A 19,070-nucleotide genomic window follows, 5' to 3' on the forward strand; every position below is an offset into this window, starting at 1 on the left:
CTGTCCCGTCTTCACTGTTTTTCCCCCGCCCACACATTTTTTTTAAAAAAATTTTCCTCATTAACTTCAGATCAGGAGTGTCAAGATATTTTTTTTCTTCATCTTTAAAAAAAGAAAAAAAAATCCTTAATTTAAGTGTAAAGAAGTATATTCTGATAGACTTCATCTAAGCCACATCCAAGACTTTCTTAAAAACAGCTAACCCCATCAAAGGGTTTTATTTCTTTTCATATTAATTTTCTAATTAGATGAGAGATCCGGTTACAAAGCTGGCGACAAAACAGCCTGAAGTGTTTTCAACATCATTCCTCATCATTCCCAAATTCATTGAATTTTCTGTTATTACATGTATATTACACACGTAACAGGCAAAATGCTTTGGTTTCCTGTCTTTATCTGGATTCACTACAGCAGGAATTACCACAGTGGAAAACAGTGGTGCTATGGGACAAAACACATTCAAATTAACTGTTTTTTATGCTGAAATATTCATAATATAATGAGTGTCTGGTAAAATATGATGGTTTTATACCTAAAAAAAAAACCCCTAATATAGTATGGATGCACTGGTATTGTAGTATCTGGTCATACTGACTTTGTTAAATGATAATAACATGCATTTGCCATATTAGTGGTGGATATTAATCAATTTTCCTTCTAGACGCAAGCTTGGACACTTAGCACCCATCTTGACTTATTTGGGCCTCTATCTTTAGCATTAACTAAATTAAATTGATGTCACTGGAACCACCAGTCAAATCAGATAAAAACACTTCTAGTCTGTTTATATTGTTGCAGAATCACAAATTTAAAGTTCAGGATCCCTATTTTGCTCTCTGTTCCACATGTGGCTGTTCCACATCAATTTAAGTTGGCTAAATGTATGAGAGCTTAAAACATTTTAAGCATTTTGACTTAAGAGTCCCATTAGTTAAAATTAGCCTTTAACACTCGTAGTTTTTAGCTTGTAAGGCTTCCCTTTTCCAAATGTTCTTAAACATACACACCAAAATTTAGCTTGTAATCGCTGTAATAGAAATTTGTTTTAAATTCCACTTAAGTGGTGCAACTGCTGTGGTTGTGGTTGTTTGTTTTCACTTGCTCTGCATTTTCTTTTCCAATATAGACAGGAAGTGTGGAGCAAAATGTTGTACGATTGCAGTGACCAAACAGAGCAAATACTGAAAAGTGTCAATCATTTGTGAAAGAATTATAGAGTACATGTTCCTTTTTAATAACAAAAAAAAATAACGGTGGGGGGGTGGGGGGGGGGGGGGTGGTTGTCATTTGATAAAAATAAAAAGTGTCTCTAATACCAGGAATCCTTCCATTTTCGGCTCAGTTCTTTGTAGGAAAGAAGTTGTTTGTGACACAGAAAATTATAGAAGTTTCACATCCTTATTTGTCACTGGTGAAATGGTGCTGTTTGCCTCAGATGTGCAGAGGGCACCTGTTATAGTAGTTACACCAACAGTGGCCTCACAGCTGTTTAACTTTGCAGAACAGCCACTCAGTGTCCAAGTATCAAACAACATAATAACTAGAGCTCATAATAAATTGATTCAAACATTATCTTGAAAGCTCTGGAATGGGGTGGGTGGGGGTGGAGAAAGGTTAAAACCCAGGACAGGACAGGTCACCATTACATCCCAAGACTAACATGGAGAGACACAAAACCAACCGATTTAGAATTACCATTTAACCCAGTAAGGATGTTTTTGTGGGAGGAAATTGAAGTACCCAAATAGAAAATGGAAACTCCCAAGATTTACTCTCATAATGTGAAAACATAAATATTCCTTTTGCACATAATTCATTCCATTTAAGCTCTCACCAGACCCTATTAGATCACAAGATTTTTATACTGCACCCATGCAAAGTTTTACCTTATTTTTGATTTTCCAGTAAGGTGCAGCTCTCTCTGTATTTGTCCAGTTAATGAAAAAAAAAGGAAAAGTTAGACTCTATCAATGATTTGTGGTTCCATAATTTGATGATCCTGCATTTAAGAACACCTTACCGCTACATTGGTAATTATGTGTGTTTTTCAAATTTACCTTCACTTTTCCTCCAAGCAGACAAACTCAAGTTTAAACTATAATTTATCTGGTTTGAAAGGGTTCTTTAAGGGTTCAAACACATGTAAGTCAAGTCAAGAATTAAGTCTATGTTACCTTATTTGAAATCTTTATTTTCTTTTATACTGTAGGTTAACAAAATCATGTGTTATATAAGAGTAATCCATGTTCATATTTCCATTGAAAGGTTGCACATTTTTTGTGCAATTTAATACATTTTAGTGGGTTTTCATTCTCCTTTATAATCAATGTTGTACCCAAGAGGGTTAAACTTGATTCAGTCGGGATTAAAAAAAACTGCACTGGGAGCGATCGTGTTGGTTGATCTGATGTGGCGTGCACATTTAAAACTGCTCAACTGATTTATTTGCTACGGGGAAATAACTGCCCAATGCAGGCGTGCGCACTGTCTTTGACGTAATAAATACAGGAATTACTCAAACAATAATGAATAATTTCCATGGTTATTATGGACTTAGTTCTCACTGGCTGGGGGAGAAAACCACCTTTTATGACAAAAGAATTTTAAAGGGTGTGGTTTGCTGATTGAAAAGATCTGATGCAAAGAGAAAGGTGAGGTTTTTAAACTCCACCTTGTTTTTGCAGGTTCTGTGTGAATACAGGTATGGGCAGGCGCAGATCTAATCTATGCAATACAGACAGTGTTCCTACTTCAGTGTTACACCTTTAGCAGAAGAGATGAGGCTTTATTCTGTGGTGTAGTAATGTATATTACATCACCGAGACTCCATTGTGTAATATAATTTTCCAAAACCTGGTACTTCCCAGCCACTTCTTCAAAATTATAGTCAAGGACTTCTTGTTCACCTCTTCAAACTTTAAACTTCATAGTGTTTAGTTTTTAATGTTTAGCTTCTTTTTAATGATTTTTATAAAAGGGTTTGGAAGTTCTGAGGTATTGCAGTATAACTGCGACCCTTTCCCGGTCTCAGTCGTCATTGTCATGCCTCTGGGATTTCCTGATAGGATCTTGACTTCATATCTTAGATGCTAAGTTTATCTATCTGAGTCGTGGTTTATGTTTGGTGTTTTGTTAATGTTCCAGTGTTTTAGTTTTCATTTCCTGTTTTCTTTGATTTGTGAGACTTTGTTTCCTGTTTAATTTCACAATGAGCTTCAGTTTTATGACACTAGTTTCTTGGTGTTTTTTTTCTTCTGGTTTCTAGTGATTAACACAGTTTTGTGGATGAGTTTTGGTTTGCATCATCTAACTGTACTCAGTGTTTCTGTTTGTGCCCTCTTCTGTTTTTACACCTCGGGCTGTTTGTGTTTCCTTGTCTCTTACATTTGGTTTATTGTTGGTATTCCTGCCTCCTTTAGTTATTTCCTGTGGTACTTTGATGGTTTTGTTTTCTTTGTGTTTAACTGCGGTTTCCTTGCTGAGTCATCTATGAATGTTTCTTCTGTGCACCCTTTCTTTTGTACATTACTGCTTTCTTCACATTTTTCTTTTTACATTTTTCTTAATTTTGAACCTATGTTATGACAGCATATTTTAAAGCCTTACTCTTTGATTCATTCTAAGGTTTTTCCTTTTATTCCACTGACTAAACTGTTTTTTTTTTTCACAGTTAGTCTTAGTTTGAGTAACACCTTTGATTTGAAATAGGAAGTTTGGGCTTAGCCAAACTGTGTTTACAAAACAGCCAACAACACATGGGTATAGTTTATGGTAGGCATGGTAGGAATATGTTCCCACCACCACTAATTTGATCTTAATGGCATATGTTTAAATAAAATACTGTACACTGGCAGGGGAATGTCCAGGGGTGGAGGGAAATATAACCACACCCACCCCAGGTGCCCCCTGTCAAGTTGTCTTTTGCGATATTATTTATTTGATTTTTTTCAGTTTGTGTGCTTAAATATATGACTTTACAGGATAGCTTTTTTCAGATTTGAACTAACCAATAATCTGAGTTTTTGATGTATCTGTCTCAAATCACAGATCCGGATTCATTTTTATAGAGAGGGCTGTGAAAATTTCAAGCTTTTATCTTGAAGTATTTTTGGGGGGGTCTTTTTCTGGCTTTATTGGATAGGTACAGTGAAGACTGACAGGAAAGCAGAGGGAGAGAGAGGGGAAGACATGCAGCAAAGGGCTGCGGGTCGGACTCAAACCGGGCTGGCTGCTTTCAGCCATATGGCATATGGTCGCCCGCTCATCCCACTGAGTTAAACTGGCACACTCGGCATTTATCTTTGGTAGTTTCTGGGATATTCATGTCAAACGTTGTCTCTGAAAATCTGGAATACAAAAACTACCACAGACTGTCCAGGATCTCGGTGATGCCATGATGCTACGCTCAAAAAAAATAATTAATTGGATGAAGGTAATTTTATCTTGCCACTTATATTCCATCTAAACAAATCATGTTATATTAATCCATATTGGTTGTGTTGTGTCAACACGATATATGTGTGTAGGTTTAACATAATATTAACATTAACATTCAATAACCTCAGTGATTTTCCTGTGGTTTGACATCTAATGTGATCTTGTGAATTTCGTGAGTCGACTCAAAAAAAGAAATTGGGTGGTTGTTACATGCACAAGATCCAAACTTGTAATTTGAACTAAATAATTCCATGTTTCTATGGTGAACGTACTTAAATCATGTAGCATCTGCATGAAATCCAGCAACTTAATTTGTTCTTGTTGAGATGACATGATACAATCCAGTAAGAGTGGCTGGATCCAGGCAACTAACCACTCTTACTGGATTGTATGATGTCATCTCAACAAGAACAAATTAAGTTGCTGGATTTCATGCAGATGCTACATGATTTAATTACGTTCACCATAGAAACATGGAATTATTTAGTTCAAATTACAAGTTTGGATCTTGTGCATGTAACAACCACCCAATTTCATTTTTTTTGAGTGTACGGCCTGAGAAGAGATCCTCTAAGAAACTATCGACTGCCTTGTAAGGAGCATGCACAGACATTACAGGAGTGCATATAAGCACATTGCTGAGCCACATTAAAAAATAAGTCTGTGTTTTTCATTTTATTGAATCTAGGCCTGAAAAGCTTGATGATTTAGGTTTTCAAATGTTTCTCAACAATCCAATTTAGATTTTCACCTGAAATATTTCATTCATCAGGCTGTATAAATTCAATTTTCTCCTAATTTTTTGCAGCTGTGTATTTCAGGAGTACAGGAGTACAGAAGTCTGGTGAGGAACTTTGTCGCATGGAGTCACATAAACCACCTGCAACTCAACACCTCAAAGACTAAGGAACTGGTTGTGGACTTCGGGAGGTCTAGAGCAGGTCCACTGCCGGTTCAGATAGAGGGGGAGGAGGTGGAGGTGGTCAACAAGTACAAGTACCTCGGGCTGTGGGTGGACAATAAACTGGACTGGTCATGCAACACAGAGCACCTGTATAAAAAAGCCCAAAGCCGACTGTACTTCCTCAGGAGGCTGAGGTCTTTTAACATCTGCAGGAAGCTCCTGAGGATGTTTTACCAGTCGGTGGTTGCTGGAGTACTTTTCTATGCTGTGGTGTGCTGGGGGAGCAGCACAGCAAAGAAGGACTCATCCAGGCTGGAGAAACTGATCAGGAGGGCTAGCTCTGTGGTCGGCATGAAGCTGGACACTCTGGTGACAGTGGCAGAGAAAAGGACATTAAAGAAACTGATGGACATTATGGACAATGCCAGGCATCCTCTGCACACGGCCATTAACAACCAGAAGAGTCTGTTCAGTGACAGGTTGCTTCTCCCAAAGACAAGAACTAACAGACTTAAAAACTCCTTTGTCCCACACGCCATCAGACTGTTTAACTCCTCTCTGGAGGGGAGAGGGAGGGGAAACAGGAGGACAAAGGAGGGGGGAACAACTAAGCTGTAGTGCCTCTTCACCTCACTGTGCAATACCTTTTGTGCAATACTTTTGTAAATAGTCAACGGTGCAATAGACTCAATACTTGAAATGTGCAATTCACTTGTATTTTTATTTTTATTCCTATTTATTCTATTTATCCCCTTCGTATATTTTATTTATATTGTCTCTGTATTTATATATATGTGTGTGTGTGTATAACTCTGTAACTTCTGTCGGTGCTGTGCTTTTTTGGAAATCGAATTTCCCAGAGGAACCCACCCGAGGGATTAATAAAGTTCTATCTTATCTTATCTTATCTTATCTCTTCACTCATCCGGCACCCTTAATATTTCTAATTTCACTGCCCTCACACATTTCAAGTTTATTATTATTCGCTCTTTACCAATATTGTCTCTCCTCTGTATTACTAGCTATGAGCCGGCTATTTTGGAAATAGATCTGAGTCTTGTTAACTGGTTTGTAATGAACATCAGGCTGACATATTAATGGATTTTATGGCTGCAGCAACTGCTGCAAGGAGCATAGTTTTATTATCCCTGTAAATACAAGTTAGAAAGTGGTGCCTCCTGCATTGATTAAGATGGTGATGGCAGTCGTGATTATGGATTAAATAATGACTGTAACTGTATTAATATTTCAGCAAGTGTAAAATTATAGCTAATAACACAGACAATTAGGTCTCATCAAATAAGATTTACCCAATTAAATAAACCATAACATATTCCACATCACTTTACTCCACTAGGTATGTACTTTCCACTTTCTCTGCATCATGTTTAGGGTCAGTCTGCTTGTCTGTCTTTTGAGTTGTTTCCTGTTTTACTTGGTACTTGTGACAGTCTTCATTTGGACTTCCTGACAGATTCATGTTTTATTTTCCACTTTTTATTTCTCACTTTTCCACATTGCTTCCTTTCTTCATTTTTTCCTTGGCTCTTGTGTTCCTTGGGATCACTTTTGGATCACTATATTACATTCACAGACTCTGCTTCACATAGGCAGCAGTTTTGTTGACTGGAGAGTATGTTAGTTTAAAAAATAACTTTATTTATCCGTAAATTTAAGAATAACTGGCTGAAGGCCTAAGCTTGTTTTTCTTTTACTTTCCATTCTGAAGTGAGGACAAATTGTTTAGAGTCCTCCACAGTTTGTATACTCCAGCAGTGTGCTGCACCTCTTTTATAATTTGAAGGAAAAAACACTTTTCCAAAGGTTAAATCTGAGAAACCTTGATTAGAGTTCCTCTATCAAGCCACTTCTTTTCTCAAGGTGCATTTTGGAACGCAGATATCCTTCAACATGGTGTCCTGAGAGTGATTTCTATGTCGAGGGAAGGATGAGGACAGAGGAGATGAATAGGCACAAGTTTGAGAAATGATAAAAAGCTTTCTGTGTCCTTTCCCTGGTTACACTCTTGATTCACAGTTGGTTTGAAGTTGGAAAAATAAACCTTGATACACTAAATCATAATTTCGAGGCTGATTCCTTTCAAGGACATCCTTGAAGGAGATGATGACCATGTTGATGGCAAACTTTACCTCTAAGCCTCCCAGTTAACTCACATCATGACAAACTGAAGAAAACCTGATGAGCTCAGTCATTATTGACTTCTGGATTGTTTAGAGGGATCGGCTAACATATTTGGAAACTGCATTTCAATTCAGTTCCGTTTTATTTATATAGCACCAAATCACAACAACAGTCCCCTCAAGGTGCTTTAAAAAAGAAAATCTAAAGTGAAAAAAATGGAAAGTTAGTCAATGAATAATCAAATTTAACAAAATAAATGACATTAGATATCAATTAATCACTAATTAAAATGACTTTTTATTAACGGACTATGTGTTTAAATGCAGGTGAAGTCTCAAAGTACACACACATGCTTTCTTTAAGACCACAGTACAGCCTGGATTCATTCAGTTTCAGGACAATCCTGTCGGTGGCAGCATTGGTCAGCACAAACACTCAAAAAGTTATGCAGCAGGTTTTGAATGAAAATAGGCAGGAAGGGGAAAAACAAGTTGCTTTCTGCACACTAAAAATTAATTTGGAATTAATCTAGTAAGCTGTATCTGAAATGTTGCACACAAAGCATGATGGCTGCTCATTGTTAACATGTGCAGTGATAAGGTTTTACAGCCCCGTGGGTATTCAGCTGGCATTAATAAGACAGGAATGCTCTCTGAGTGTTACAATCACCTGGAAAATAAATAATTTACTCAATAAAATTAATGTGTGTACAGTTGTTGTTTTGCCTATATTGAATGAGTGAACTTTGTCTTAATGGGGCACCTTACGTTTCTGTGCATATGTTTTTCCTCAGGGAGGGTGCAAACTGTCTTTGTGTCCTCAAAGGGCGAGTTTTAAACAGTCTTTGTAAATGACAAGAAACCCCACATCAAGCAACCTGCTGCTTTATGAGAGTGGAAGGCAGAAGCTATCTGCCCTCCTTTAGCTCCAGCTCCTCAGGTTTAAGAGACAAACACCAACTCTACTTTTAAGGTCAGGGTTTAAACTTTCCATTGTGATAAAGCTTACAGTCAGAGCTGGATCAGGTGACCCTGAGACCTCCTTTGGATAGATCAAATTCAAATTCAGACCCTTGTAGCTGTTGACGGGTCTCTGAATTGAGGGATAGAGCAGAAAGAAAAGCAGCATTTCTGGGCATTTATACTCCTATCAGATTAATGTACAGTACTGCGCAAAAGTCTTGAGTCACTCTTTATTTCTTCATATGTTGTTCAGTTATCTAGACTTTCTTGTCATTTTTAAAGCAATAGTTCGCCAAGCTTTCTAAAGGTCTTTGAAAGTTTGTCTTTGGACATTGGCTTTCTCACTCGTTTTCAATCCAGTCCTTTTACCTGACCATTTTCAGAGGATTTGTTTGTTTGTTTGTTTTTTGTTAAGTCACTTAATACATATCTATGAATCATTCACACACACATAAAGCCCCCCAACTCAAGGGAGGGAGCAGTTTTGTGTCTATACATAACAGAAAACTTACCAAAGAACCAATTTTAAGTTAGATATTAATTTCTTTAGCTAAATCAATGAGAAATGTCAAAAATAGCACATTTTGACAGGAATACGATAGCAGTTTTCCCAAACAACTCTTAGCTGAAAACTTGGCATATCCTGGTAGGGTGTGCAGTGCCTCCTTAAAAGTTTAATGAAACTGGAAAGGTGGAGGACAAAAAGAAGACGTGGCAGATCTAGAAAAAACAAACAAACAACAATCTACAGCAGATGAACATTATCTGGAAGTCACGTCGTTAAGAAATAGCAAAATAAATCCAGCAAAGACCTGACACAGGACCTGAGAGATGCACCTGGCAGTTATCTGCATCTAGCCTGGGCCTCAACATCTTTGAAGCAGTGAGTGATCATCTCAGCAGAGAACAGAACCTAACACAGTGAACATTCATAGAAGAGTGATGAAATGTCCTTTGAGAAGCCTGCAGACTACTTAAAGAAGTTACAAGAAAGCTTGTCTAAGAGAGTTTAGGCTGGGAAGTAAAGGTGGTTGTACCAAATTTTAACTTTCAAGAAACTCTGTATTGGCCTCATATTCTATATTTCCACGTATGTTTGCAGATATTTCAAGAAATTGCTGCACCTATTTCCAGTTTTCCTAAAGAAATATGAAGAAATGCAAGATGGATCAAGGCTTTCAGACTACTGTGTCTCCTGTGGTGATGCCTTTGGAAATAATAGCGTACCATATTTTTCGGACTATAAGGCGCACTTAAAATTCTTAGATTTTCTCAAAAATCGACAGTGCACCTTATAATCCGGTGCGCCTTATGTATGAATTCTGGTTGTGCTTACTGACCTCGGACCGATTTTACGTGGTACATGAGAAATCTGTGAAAAAATGTTTTAGTATGACTTTGGTAAGCTACAAAGCTGCACCGCTTGATGGATTGTCGGAGCATTATCCGGGTCCAAACTCCGCTTCAGGTCCCAAAGTCAAACGAGCACTGCAGCATCAATGAGAGTAAAAAACTGTCTAAATTCTTTTATCTTTAATAAAATCATCAGCGTTGCTGCTTTACCAGGTGTAACAATTACGTTTAACATCCAGGCATCTATGAAAACTGAATTTATTAAATTTAACTGAGTTAGAAGTTAGTAGGAAGTTAGCTCGCTAGTTTCCACCTAAACATGATATAGCATGTTCTGACTGAGAGATTTCTGAAAAAATTAAAACAGACAGCTCTGCTTTTACTTCCAACATAAATGAAAACTGAAAACTAAACAGCAGTGACGTTTGTAGGGTTACTGAAGTTGGACTAGCTGGTATATAATGATGTGCTATCTGATCGCTAGCGACATAGCTATGTTAGCATAACATAAACACAGGAAAGCTGGAGGATGAATGCTAACTTTTTTCAATTAGATAAAAGTTAACGTGAGGGTTCCCTATGGTTAGGGACAAATGCAATCGCATGGCAGGATGCTGTAAACGGACCAAACGTCAGTCAGGAGAACAACTGAGATAATCCATCCACAATAAGAGGTTGGTCATTAATATATTGCAACAACATTGGAATAGAGTACCTGCTGGAGAATTTAACATTAATGAATCAATGGTACGGAAGTGGAGGAAGCAAGAACAATGAGTTGAGTAAAGTTTGACTTATCTGACTGTTTTGTTTCGCTTAATGCGCCTTATAATCCGGTGCGCCTTATGGTCCGAAAAATACAATACCTGTAAAGTACCTTTGCTGCAGATTCTGTTGACAGGCTTTATAATGAATCTTGAATCGTGAATCTTTTCCTTTCCACATCCTATCATTTTAACTAAGAATGTGTTCTTCATGACTTTACCGATTAAATAAGTAATTAAATTAATAAGTTCTACTGGCTCACTGCACCACCTAGTGGTGAAAATTGGCATTGCAAAAAGTGCAGCCCAGCCTGTGTTTAGCTACAGTGGATTTCTCTTGAAAACAATGCACACGATTTGGATATAAAGTCACAGCAGTTTCTTCACATTCCACTCTAAGTTTTGAGACTGCAGCTGGGAGTCTCAATTTATGGCTCATTCACTCCCTGATGCATTTATATCCCACTATTACACACCATTAACGTGTACTTACTCTCTCTTGTAGTTTGTTTTGTCCAGTTTTTACCCTTACCCTTAAGCAAGGCACTTACTCCTCTCTAATGTAGCTTGTGTATACACCTTACATCAGAACATCCTTAAAAGGCAATCTTTCTGCCTCTTTATGTACTTTGGAGTGGCCTTTAGCTAAATTATGTTGTCATATTTGAACGCGGGGTGTGATTTGCCAGAATTATGTAATTGAGAAATTAGAACAATAATATCCCACCTTCATACCAAACACCCTCAGACCGCAACACAGTTTTCAGCAACCCTCCCCTCGCCCCCCCTCTCTCCGGAAGCCATCTGTGCTGTAATTGGCTGAAACTAAGGGGGAGTTGGAATAAACAACAGTTCCGAGCATTTTCATTGGCCGCTGTCACGTCGCTCGAACTGTTGCCTGGCGATGGGCTCGGAGCTTGTCAACCGCACGATCCAGTTACTGTAGCTGCCTGCTGCAATGAAAATAACGTCGTTGGTGGGTGGATATATTTATATGGGCCTGTTTCCATCGTTTTTCCCCAAAAACAGTGACTGAGTGAGTAGTTTTTTTTAATCTTTACTTGGGTAACACTTAACCTGCGAGGGTGACTCGGATCTCTTATGTGTTAAGGCAGGCGGGAGGTTTGTTATGCATGTTTTCTGAATCAGCTGGTTCAACAACAACTAGGAAAAAAAACTGTTAATTTCTGTTAAGTTGGCTTCATATGTTTGACTTGTTGGGTTTGCTGTTGCTCTGCATTAAAAATGTGGGCGCTACAGTCAGTCTGTGGGCAGTCATAGCTCCCTGTCTCTCTCACACACGCACACGCATACATATGTGCATATATACACAATTAGATACACAGGCTACAGTTAAAAATGATGATTTGTGACAGCTACATTTCACCTTTGTAGCTGTTAAGAATGTGAGAGACTTGTTATAAGAAGCAACACCACAAATGCAGGTGAGATTTTTACATAAACAGCAGTAAATTTCTTTTCCTTTTTTCAACCATAATTTTATCTTAAATTTAAACTTGTGTCTATTGTTGTTTGCGTAATTGTGTGCAATTAACCCAAAAAAATCACGTTACTCTAAACCTGAGTGACGTTGTTAGATGGATCCCTTTGTTGTTGTTGTTGTTGTTGTTGTTTTTTCTACAAATTTCCACCACTTTGTCAAATTTTAATCATCAGAAAGACACAATTCTGCATAAATACTAGTGCACTGATCATATGAAGAGATTTTGGAGGTTCTGCATTTTCAATTCCACGCACCACGCATGAGTCATGCTGTTGATAGAGACAAAATATACGATCTACAGCCATGCACTGTGCATTCCTGATCATATTATCCTTCCAGGAGTGGGCCTGGTGGGTTAGTTGGCAAAAATCTGCTTGGGAAAAACAATAGGCTTGCATGCCACCTCATGTAGGCTGCAAGCTGAAATGGACCAAAGGAAGCACAGAAACACACTCATGAGTGAAAAATAAAAGGCATTTTCTGCGAGGTGAAAAGTGTTTGAGTTTAGCCTACAGTTGAGGGTTTGCTGCTGAGTAAGATAAGGGAGTAACAGACCACACAGCGATATTTGGTGTTCAGGGAGACTCAGTTTATTTTGGTGCCGAGGTTTTTGCATAGTGATGAGCAGCTCCTGTGCCCACAGCTCTGTAGGAGATTGCAAGTGTGTGTGTGAGTGTGTGTGTAGGCTACACAAGTCCTTGAGCTTTCCAGCTAGGAGAAGATGAAATGGAGAAAGTGGTATCTGGAGTCTTATCTGATTCAATAAAGAGTGTGTGGATACCAGAGGAAATCCTTTGATCACGTTCAAAATGCGTGCGGTGCCCTTTCACTCTCTCTAAACAGGTAGGAATTTACTATTTTCACCATCATTTTCATCAGGTTCTGTAAACTATAATATGGAACCTTTTTATTTACTTAATTTATACTGACGAGACAGTCCACTGATTTCACACATTCGCGTCTATTCGCTCGGTATGTGGAGCCTGCACAGGCTGTTAATACCCTTGTGCAGTGTCTTCTGTGGCTCTAGAGGAGCTTCGTCAAGTCTTGAGAAAATAACCCTTGTGATATGATCAGGGTTATCTTTAGTAAAGCTGAAGATATCAATTAGCTGGGAGAAAGCCTGTGTTTTAAAACTGTGGGCATGGAGATCGAGAAATGAGGGCGTGCAGGCAAAGGAGGACGAGTGATAGATTGTATTAAACTGCTTTCTGGGAATTGGATCCTGCTTTTTTATTTTAATAGGGACCAAAAGTTGGGACATTTCAGCCCCTGCTTCACCCATTTTGATTATTGTTCTTTCTAGTCACCCTTTCTAAACTCCTCCAGCTTAATAAAAGGGACCTATACAAAGCAGGAATCACCCTTTAACTAAAGGATTGCTAGTTTTGTGACACAGATTCATTTTTTCTCAAGCTTTCGTGAATTCAGTATCGGTAGATTTTCTTTTAACTCTGAGCTAAGAGGGCTCTTTATCTATTTTGATTTGGTGCATTGTTTTCCTGCAGGTGAAGACGAGGCACTGACGGAGGCATGTGACGGATATTATGGCTTACAGCAGGCGTTCGCCTCTCAGGAGCCGACAGCTGGCCGACTCATGCAGTCCTGTAGCCGGGGCCCCTGAGCCTGAGCTCCACCCACCTCACACAGCATACCTTTTGACTTCATGAAGATCCCTGACCTTGGTGATGTAATGAATAAATTTGAAGTCCTTGGGATTGTGGGTGAAGGTAAGTGCGGTCATTTACTTGCTGAAAAGCCTGTTTTGTGCGATTGTTTTTCAGTCTGCAGTAGATAGTAAGAACTAGTCCAGTCCAGCCTTTCATGCACACTTGCATGGCTTTTTAGTGAGCCATCGGTTGATTGTTTTTAACCAATTTGCCTGCAGAACAAGCCCATTAAAAGCCTGACCTTTACAGCTTATTAAGGTCAAGGGCGTCTGTTTTATATTTATTTATCCAAAAGAATTTAAATGTGACAAACTGAAGCTAGATGCTTTAATGTGATTCATACTTTCATGTTCTTATTGGATAAATGAAGTGGTGGTTTGGGGATTTCTTTTGCTTTATTGTAGTAAATATCAGCAGGGCATGGCTGTGTGATAGTTAAATTCCCCTGAAATGCTTCTCCTGGCTTTTGTTTTGCCTTGAGCTACTTGGTTGATAGAAAGTGGCAGTAGCCCTGAAGGGAGGCCACCCACACGTCCTAGTTTTTACACCCTTACTCTTCTACTCCCACGTCTTAGAAGTTTTATAATGCGTGGCAGAAAGACGCGGGGAAATCTCGAGCTGGATTTTAAAAGCTGCGTGCCTGTCCGATGATGCGCCGGTTGGGAAGGAAGTCAGCACTTTTAGTGTCACATTAAACTGTAAAAGTTGTAGAAATTTTCCTGCTCATCTCCCCGTTTCCTGCCGTAGCACTCATTGCACTGTATGCTCCGCTTGATCCCAGCATCATAGATTTTTCCTCAGTGATCTTGAGGTCAGTCAGTTTTGTTAATGATTTAGTACTAAGTGCTAAGTGCATGCAGCTCACCCCAGCAATTAAAAATACACTGAATTATGTGCAGTTATCTCCAGCTCTTCATTGAAGGACGGAAATGAACGGGAGAAATTATTTTCCATCTTTTAATACTTCAGGCACGTTTTGCAGCTTTTTGTGCACTAATTTAGTAGGAATGGGGTAAGAGATGTGGCTAATGTGTCCCTGCTTTACTAATGACATACAAAATGTCCTAAATTGTCATGAAACCAGGCTGCATACACCAAAAAAATCCTGTCCAGTTTGGTTTCTTGTTAGTCAGTGGATTTTTCACTGGTGGCGGTCATGCTTGCTGGAACCGCTGGAAGTACATGTGAAGATTAAAGCCAAACTAAGATGCTGAAGGTGGCTGATTTAGTGAAAATAAACAAGAGTTTAAGGATGCTGTTGTGTATGGTTATGGTGGTTATGCTATGTGCACAGCACATCCTCAGTCCAACATATAGCTTGATGTGTTATTACACGTTTCTTACTCACCACTGTCTTCTGGGTGGCGCGTACCCAAGATAATTACACGTTCAAGAGGTGAAATTGAGTCTTGGATTATATTAATAATAATAAAGACACAAGTTAAAATTGTTACAGTTGTATAAATAATACATAGACTCCATAGCTTTAGTCTTTAAAGTGTGTTCGACTGTAGAGCAGATAACTTCTCAGCACTGATGTTCTCGTAAAGGAGCACAGATCCATTCGTCATATGTCTGCTTGGTCCAAGAATTCCTCTCGAACCCTCGGGGGATGCATGTGTGTGACTGCCAGGGTCGATAACATCAGATCTACAGTAGCTTGCCAACACTTGTGTCCTACTTTCTGGACCACCTGTCCTTTTTATAAAGGGGAGGTGGGGGGGGGGGGGGGGGGGGGGGGGGGGTTAGTTCATGTGTAGTTCATGTGTAGTTCATGCGAACATATAGGAAGCATTCGAAGGGGTTATTTCAAAAGCTTTTCTCTTCTCAGTTGGAGTAATACTCCTTGTTTGTTTATGGCTGTAGATCATGGTGGCATGTTAATTACAGAGTTTCAAGCTGATTTTGTGTTTTATTATTTACTGTTATTGATTCTACTTGAAAGAAAAAGTTACTCTGAATGGATGAATAAACAGTAAAGGAAATTAAAGTAATCTTGCTTTTTGCTTCTGTTTCAGGTGCCTATGGTGTTGTTCTGAAGTGCCGACACAAGGTAAGTTTCACATTATTTATGTTTGTAATACACTGTCAATATGAAAAAACGAAGTTTTAAAGGGCAAAAGATTTATGTTTGTCAGCAAAACTCATGAAAAACTAACAGTAAAGCCAGAATGTGCTTATTCCTCTGTGTTGTGGAGCTCTGTTGTTTTCTGTAAAAAACACATAAATGAGTCACGCTGTTGCACTTGGTGACTCGATTGTTCCTTACGGTGAACCGGGGCAGTGTTTTATGGCTCAAGCTAATCTCACATACACTGCTGTAAATACTCACTAGAGCACAAATGTGTATAATTTATGGTCGAACAGTTGCGTTGCTTCTGTTAAAGTAACATTTACAAAAAAGCTACCAGTACTGTGATGATTTCTTTCTTAAGAAGTTAAATATTATACGTGATCTGCTTTAGAAGTGCAATGGGGTAAATAATTATTAGATTTTTGCTCACTTAGAAAGAAATCAACAGTCTCTTGTATTTATGCTAGTTTCATTTTAATGGAGAGAGGGAATATTAACCAAAAATTGAGGGAAAAAATACGTTATATAAAAGTTATACATTGATTTGCATGTTGCTGAGGGAAATTAGTATTTGATCCTCAAGCAAAACATGACACAACTTAGTACTTTGGTAGAAAAACTGTTGTTGTTGCACAACGGTGAGAGGTTTCTTGTAGTAGGTCACCAGCTTCCTTCTTTACAGAAACTCTCTAACTCCTTTCAGTTTCTTGGCTGCTGCTTGGAAACATGAAGCTTCAGCTCCCTCCACATATTTTCTGTAGTGTTGATGTCTGGAGACCAGCTAGGCCACTCCATGACCTTAATGTACTTCTTCTTTAGTTGCCTTGGCAGTATGTTTTGGGTCATTGCCATGCTTAAAGACCCATCCACGACCCATCTTTTTATATGGTTTTAGCTTGTTTTTTTAAAGCATGGTATAACATGATAAAATGGAGCAACAGTGGACATTTTGGGTCATATTTTTGTAACTATATGTTATACTGAAATGAGCGGTATAGCTAATCCAGGGACCTGATTCATACATGTTTGCTCTTGTTTGTGGAGCACCAGCCTTGTCCTTTGAGTGTGGTGGTCAGAGGGTAATGTTGGTTTGCCTGATAAAGAGATAAAGGCTATCTGAATCAGGCCCAGAGAACTTCTGATCTAGATCGTGTTTGTTTTCCAAAGGAGCAAGCACTCCTCACGAACCTGGTCGCACCGTTTTTGTTTAGTGTTGTTGTCGCATTGGGTTACAGTTACAGATGCTCCTGCAGACTGCTGGATAACTGGTTATAGTCCTTTTGTCTCCACTCAGGAGAGCAAGATCTGCTTTGAAGGATAAATTCATTTCTTCCACTACTTAGATTTTTTTATTCACATAAAGGAGACTCTGTTTAAGCAGTTAATTTTTAGGAAAAGAAAAAGGAAATCAAAACAACCACAAAAAAAAAAAAAATAGCAGACGACCCACACTGCACACAGCCTTGTCATCTCAGTCCATGTGAGGAAGAGGCTGTGCCAGGAATTGACAGCAATCCAGTATGAATAAGAGAGGCTAACTACCTCCTACTTACAGAGATCTGCAAGAAGGAGACAAAAACACTTTCTCAGCCTCTCCTATCAAAATCCTCAGCAGGTTTTTTTTACTTGCTCTACAATTACCATGCATCTGCCTTCATTTTATCATGTTTATTACAGAAGTGATATTACTCTGTTTATCCAGTGGCCTGGTGTCTAATGCCAGGCAGTTAGCTTAAATGTTATAACAAAAATAAAAAGACAACAACACAAAGGGTTGATGTTGAGGGAGGAAAAATAAGAGCGAGGATATAAATATTATTCAAACTGATTGATCACAGGCCGAGGCGTTCGCAAATGCCAATGTCTCCGTTTTCGAACAACAGAACTCACATCAATAAACCGCCGTTAGGTTCGCACCACAGATGGCGGCTGCTGTCTGCAACGCTCTCGGTATTGTCTTCATTTGTGCGAAAACCCGTCAGCGTCAAAATTCAGCAACAAAAGTTTATCAGAACAGGATGAAATAAAGCTCAGCGTCAGCGTACATCTGCCAGGCTGATATGTTGCCTAATCAGAGACGGAGGAAGTTTTGACAAGGTTTAGGTAGCTCTATCCTAAACCTCATCAGAGCTTTGTTTTTAAAAAAATAATGCTGATTTTGGTATAGTCCTCAGATGTCTGCGTGTACGGCTCTGCTCAGAAGACATTATACCTGAGCGTGATATTCTTCTGTACTCTATATTTTATTTTACACATTGGTTTAATTTGGATTTAATGACACAAACATCAAGCAGAGATGATGATTGTTTAGCTGGTAGAGGAACATTTGGGGGTTAAAGCCTGATTAATCCACGAAGGAGATGGTGGATCTCAACTTAAGCTAAAGGAAAGTGTAGTTGTTGGATGCAATACATGTAGCTTTGTAAGGTAACAATATTCATCTTGCAACATGATACTTACTTACCTCCAGTTTAGCTTTGAAGACACAGATCTGTAGAAACTGTTGACCTAATCAACCAATAATGGCTGAATGCTCGTGATCTCGGAAGATTTTGCCGTTCTAGTGACTCTCAGATACGAGTGCATTGTTCCTCAATGAGACTCATGTTTTTCTGTTCGTGATGCGATAATAGTGCTTTGGGTAAAAATACACACATGTATATTAACGAGCTACATCACGAAACGCATTTTCATTAGTTGGTAAAGCGTTTTTGGAATGCATTTTTAATTAGATCATTATTTGGTAAAAAACGATTTCTCGAAACAAACGAGCCCCCAGAAGCCTGACATTTTGTCACACATTGCCTGGGCCTTTTGTTGGTTAGAAACTCAGTAATATATGCATTTTTGATGGAATTTCTGCTGGTGACTTTATTGGTTGATGTGTGAAAGCACCGGAGGATAAATGCTCTGGCTGCAGATCAATGTGGACCTGTGCCATCTGGAAAATATTGTATTGTTAGCGTGAATGAACTGGCATGTTTTTTCAAGGGCTAACTCACAGATCTATGCTGCATAATTATGTGTGCATACACACAGAGGCTGGCACAGTGTCAAACACACTCTTCACGCACTCGCACACACACGTGTGTGTAAGCGGAAAAACACATAAGCTTAGCAAGGCTTTGATGATGCTGTGAGGATGGGCAGGGAAGTGCACTGACCAGAGAAAATGGCTGCATTTATATGGCACTGCAGCTGCTCATTCTCACAAAACACATTTATTTCACCAGTGACACGCCCCTTTGTACTTGCACTAC

General features: G+C 38.8%; 1 protein-coding gene across 5 annotated transcripts in view; it reads left to right on the top strand.

The window, feature by feature from the left end:
- Window positions 1–11,448: 11,448 nt before the first annotated feature.
- The window catches only part of LOC147301269 (cyclin-dependent kinase-like 5), a 53,418-nt gene continuing 45,796 nt past the window's right edge, over window positions 11,449–19,070 (top strand). For 4 of the 5 annotated variants that reach the window (XM_086284121.1, XM_086284117.1, XM_086284120.1 and 1 more), the window contains exons 1-3: window positions 11,449–11,598; window positions 13,575–13,796; window positions 15,755–15,789. Coding sequence is in view for 4 of the 5 variants with exons in the window: in XM_086284117.1 (XP_086140243.1) it covers window positions 13,733–13,796; window positions 15,755–15,789 (99 nt within the window). In the remaining variant the exon portion in view is untranslated. Of the gene's footprint in view, window positions 11,599–11,629; window positions 12,910–13,574; window positions 13,797–15,754; window positions 15,790–19,070 lie in introns of those variants that run through there. The other variant, XM_086284118.1, reaches the window with a different exon arrangement.

This window comes from Aulonocara sp. 'chitande type north' Nkhata Bay, linkage group LG23 (assembly GCF_057382095.1).
Source record: "Aulonocara sp. 'chitande type north' Nkhata Bay isolate Kocher_YH1m ecotype deep benthic linkage group LG23, A_spYH_male_GT1.1, whole genome shotgun sequence".
Lineage (NCBI taxonomy): Eukaryota > Metazoa > Chordata > Actinopteri > Cichliformes > Cichlidae > Aulonocara > Aulonocara sp. 'chitande type north' Nkhata Bay.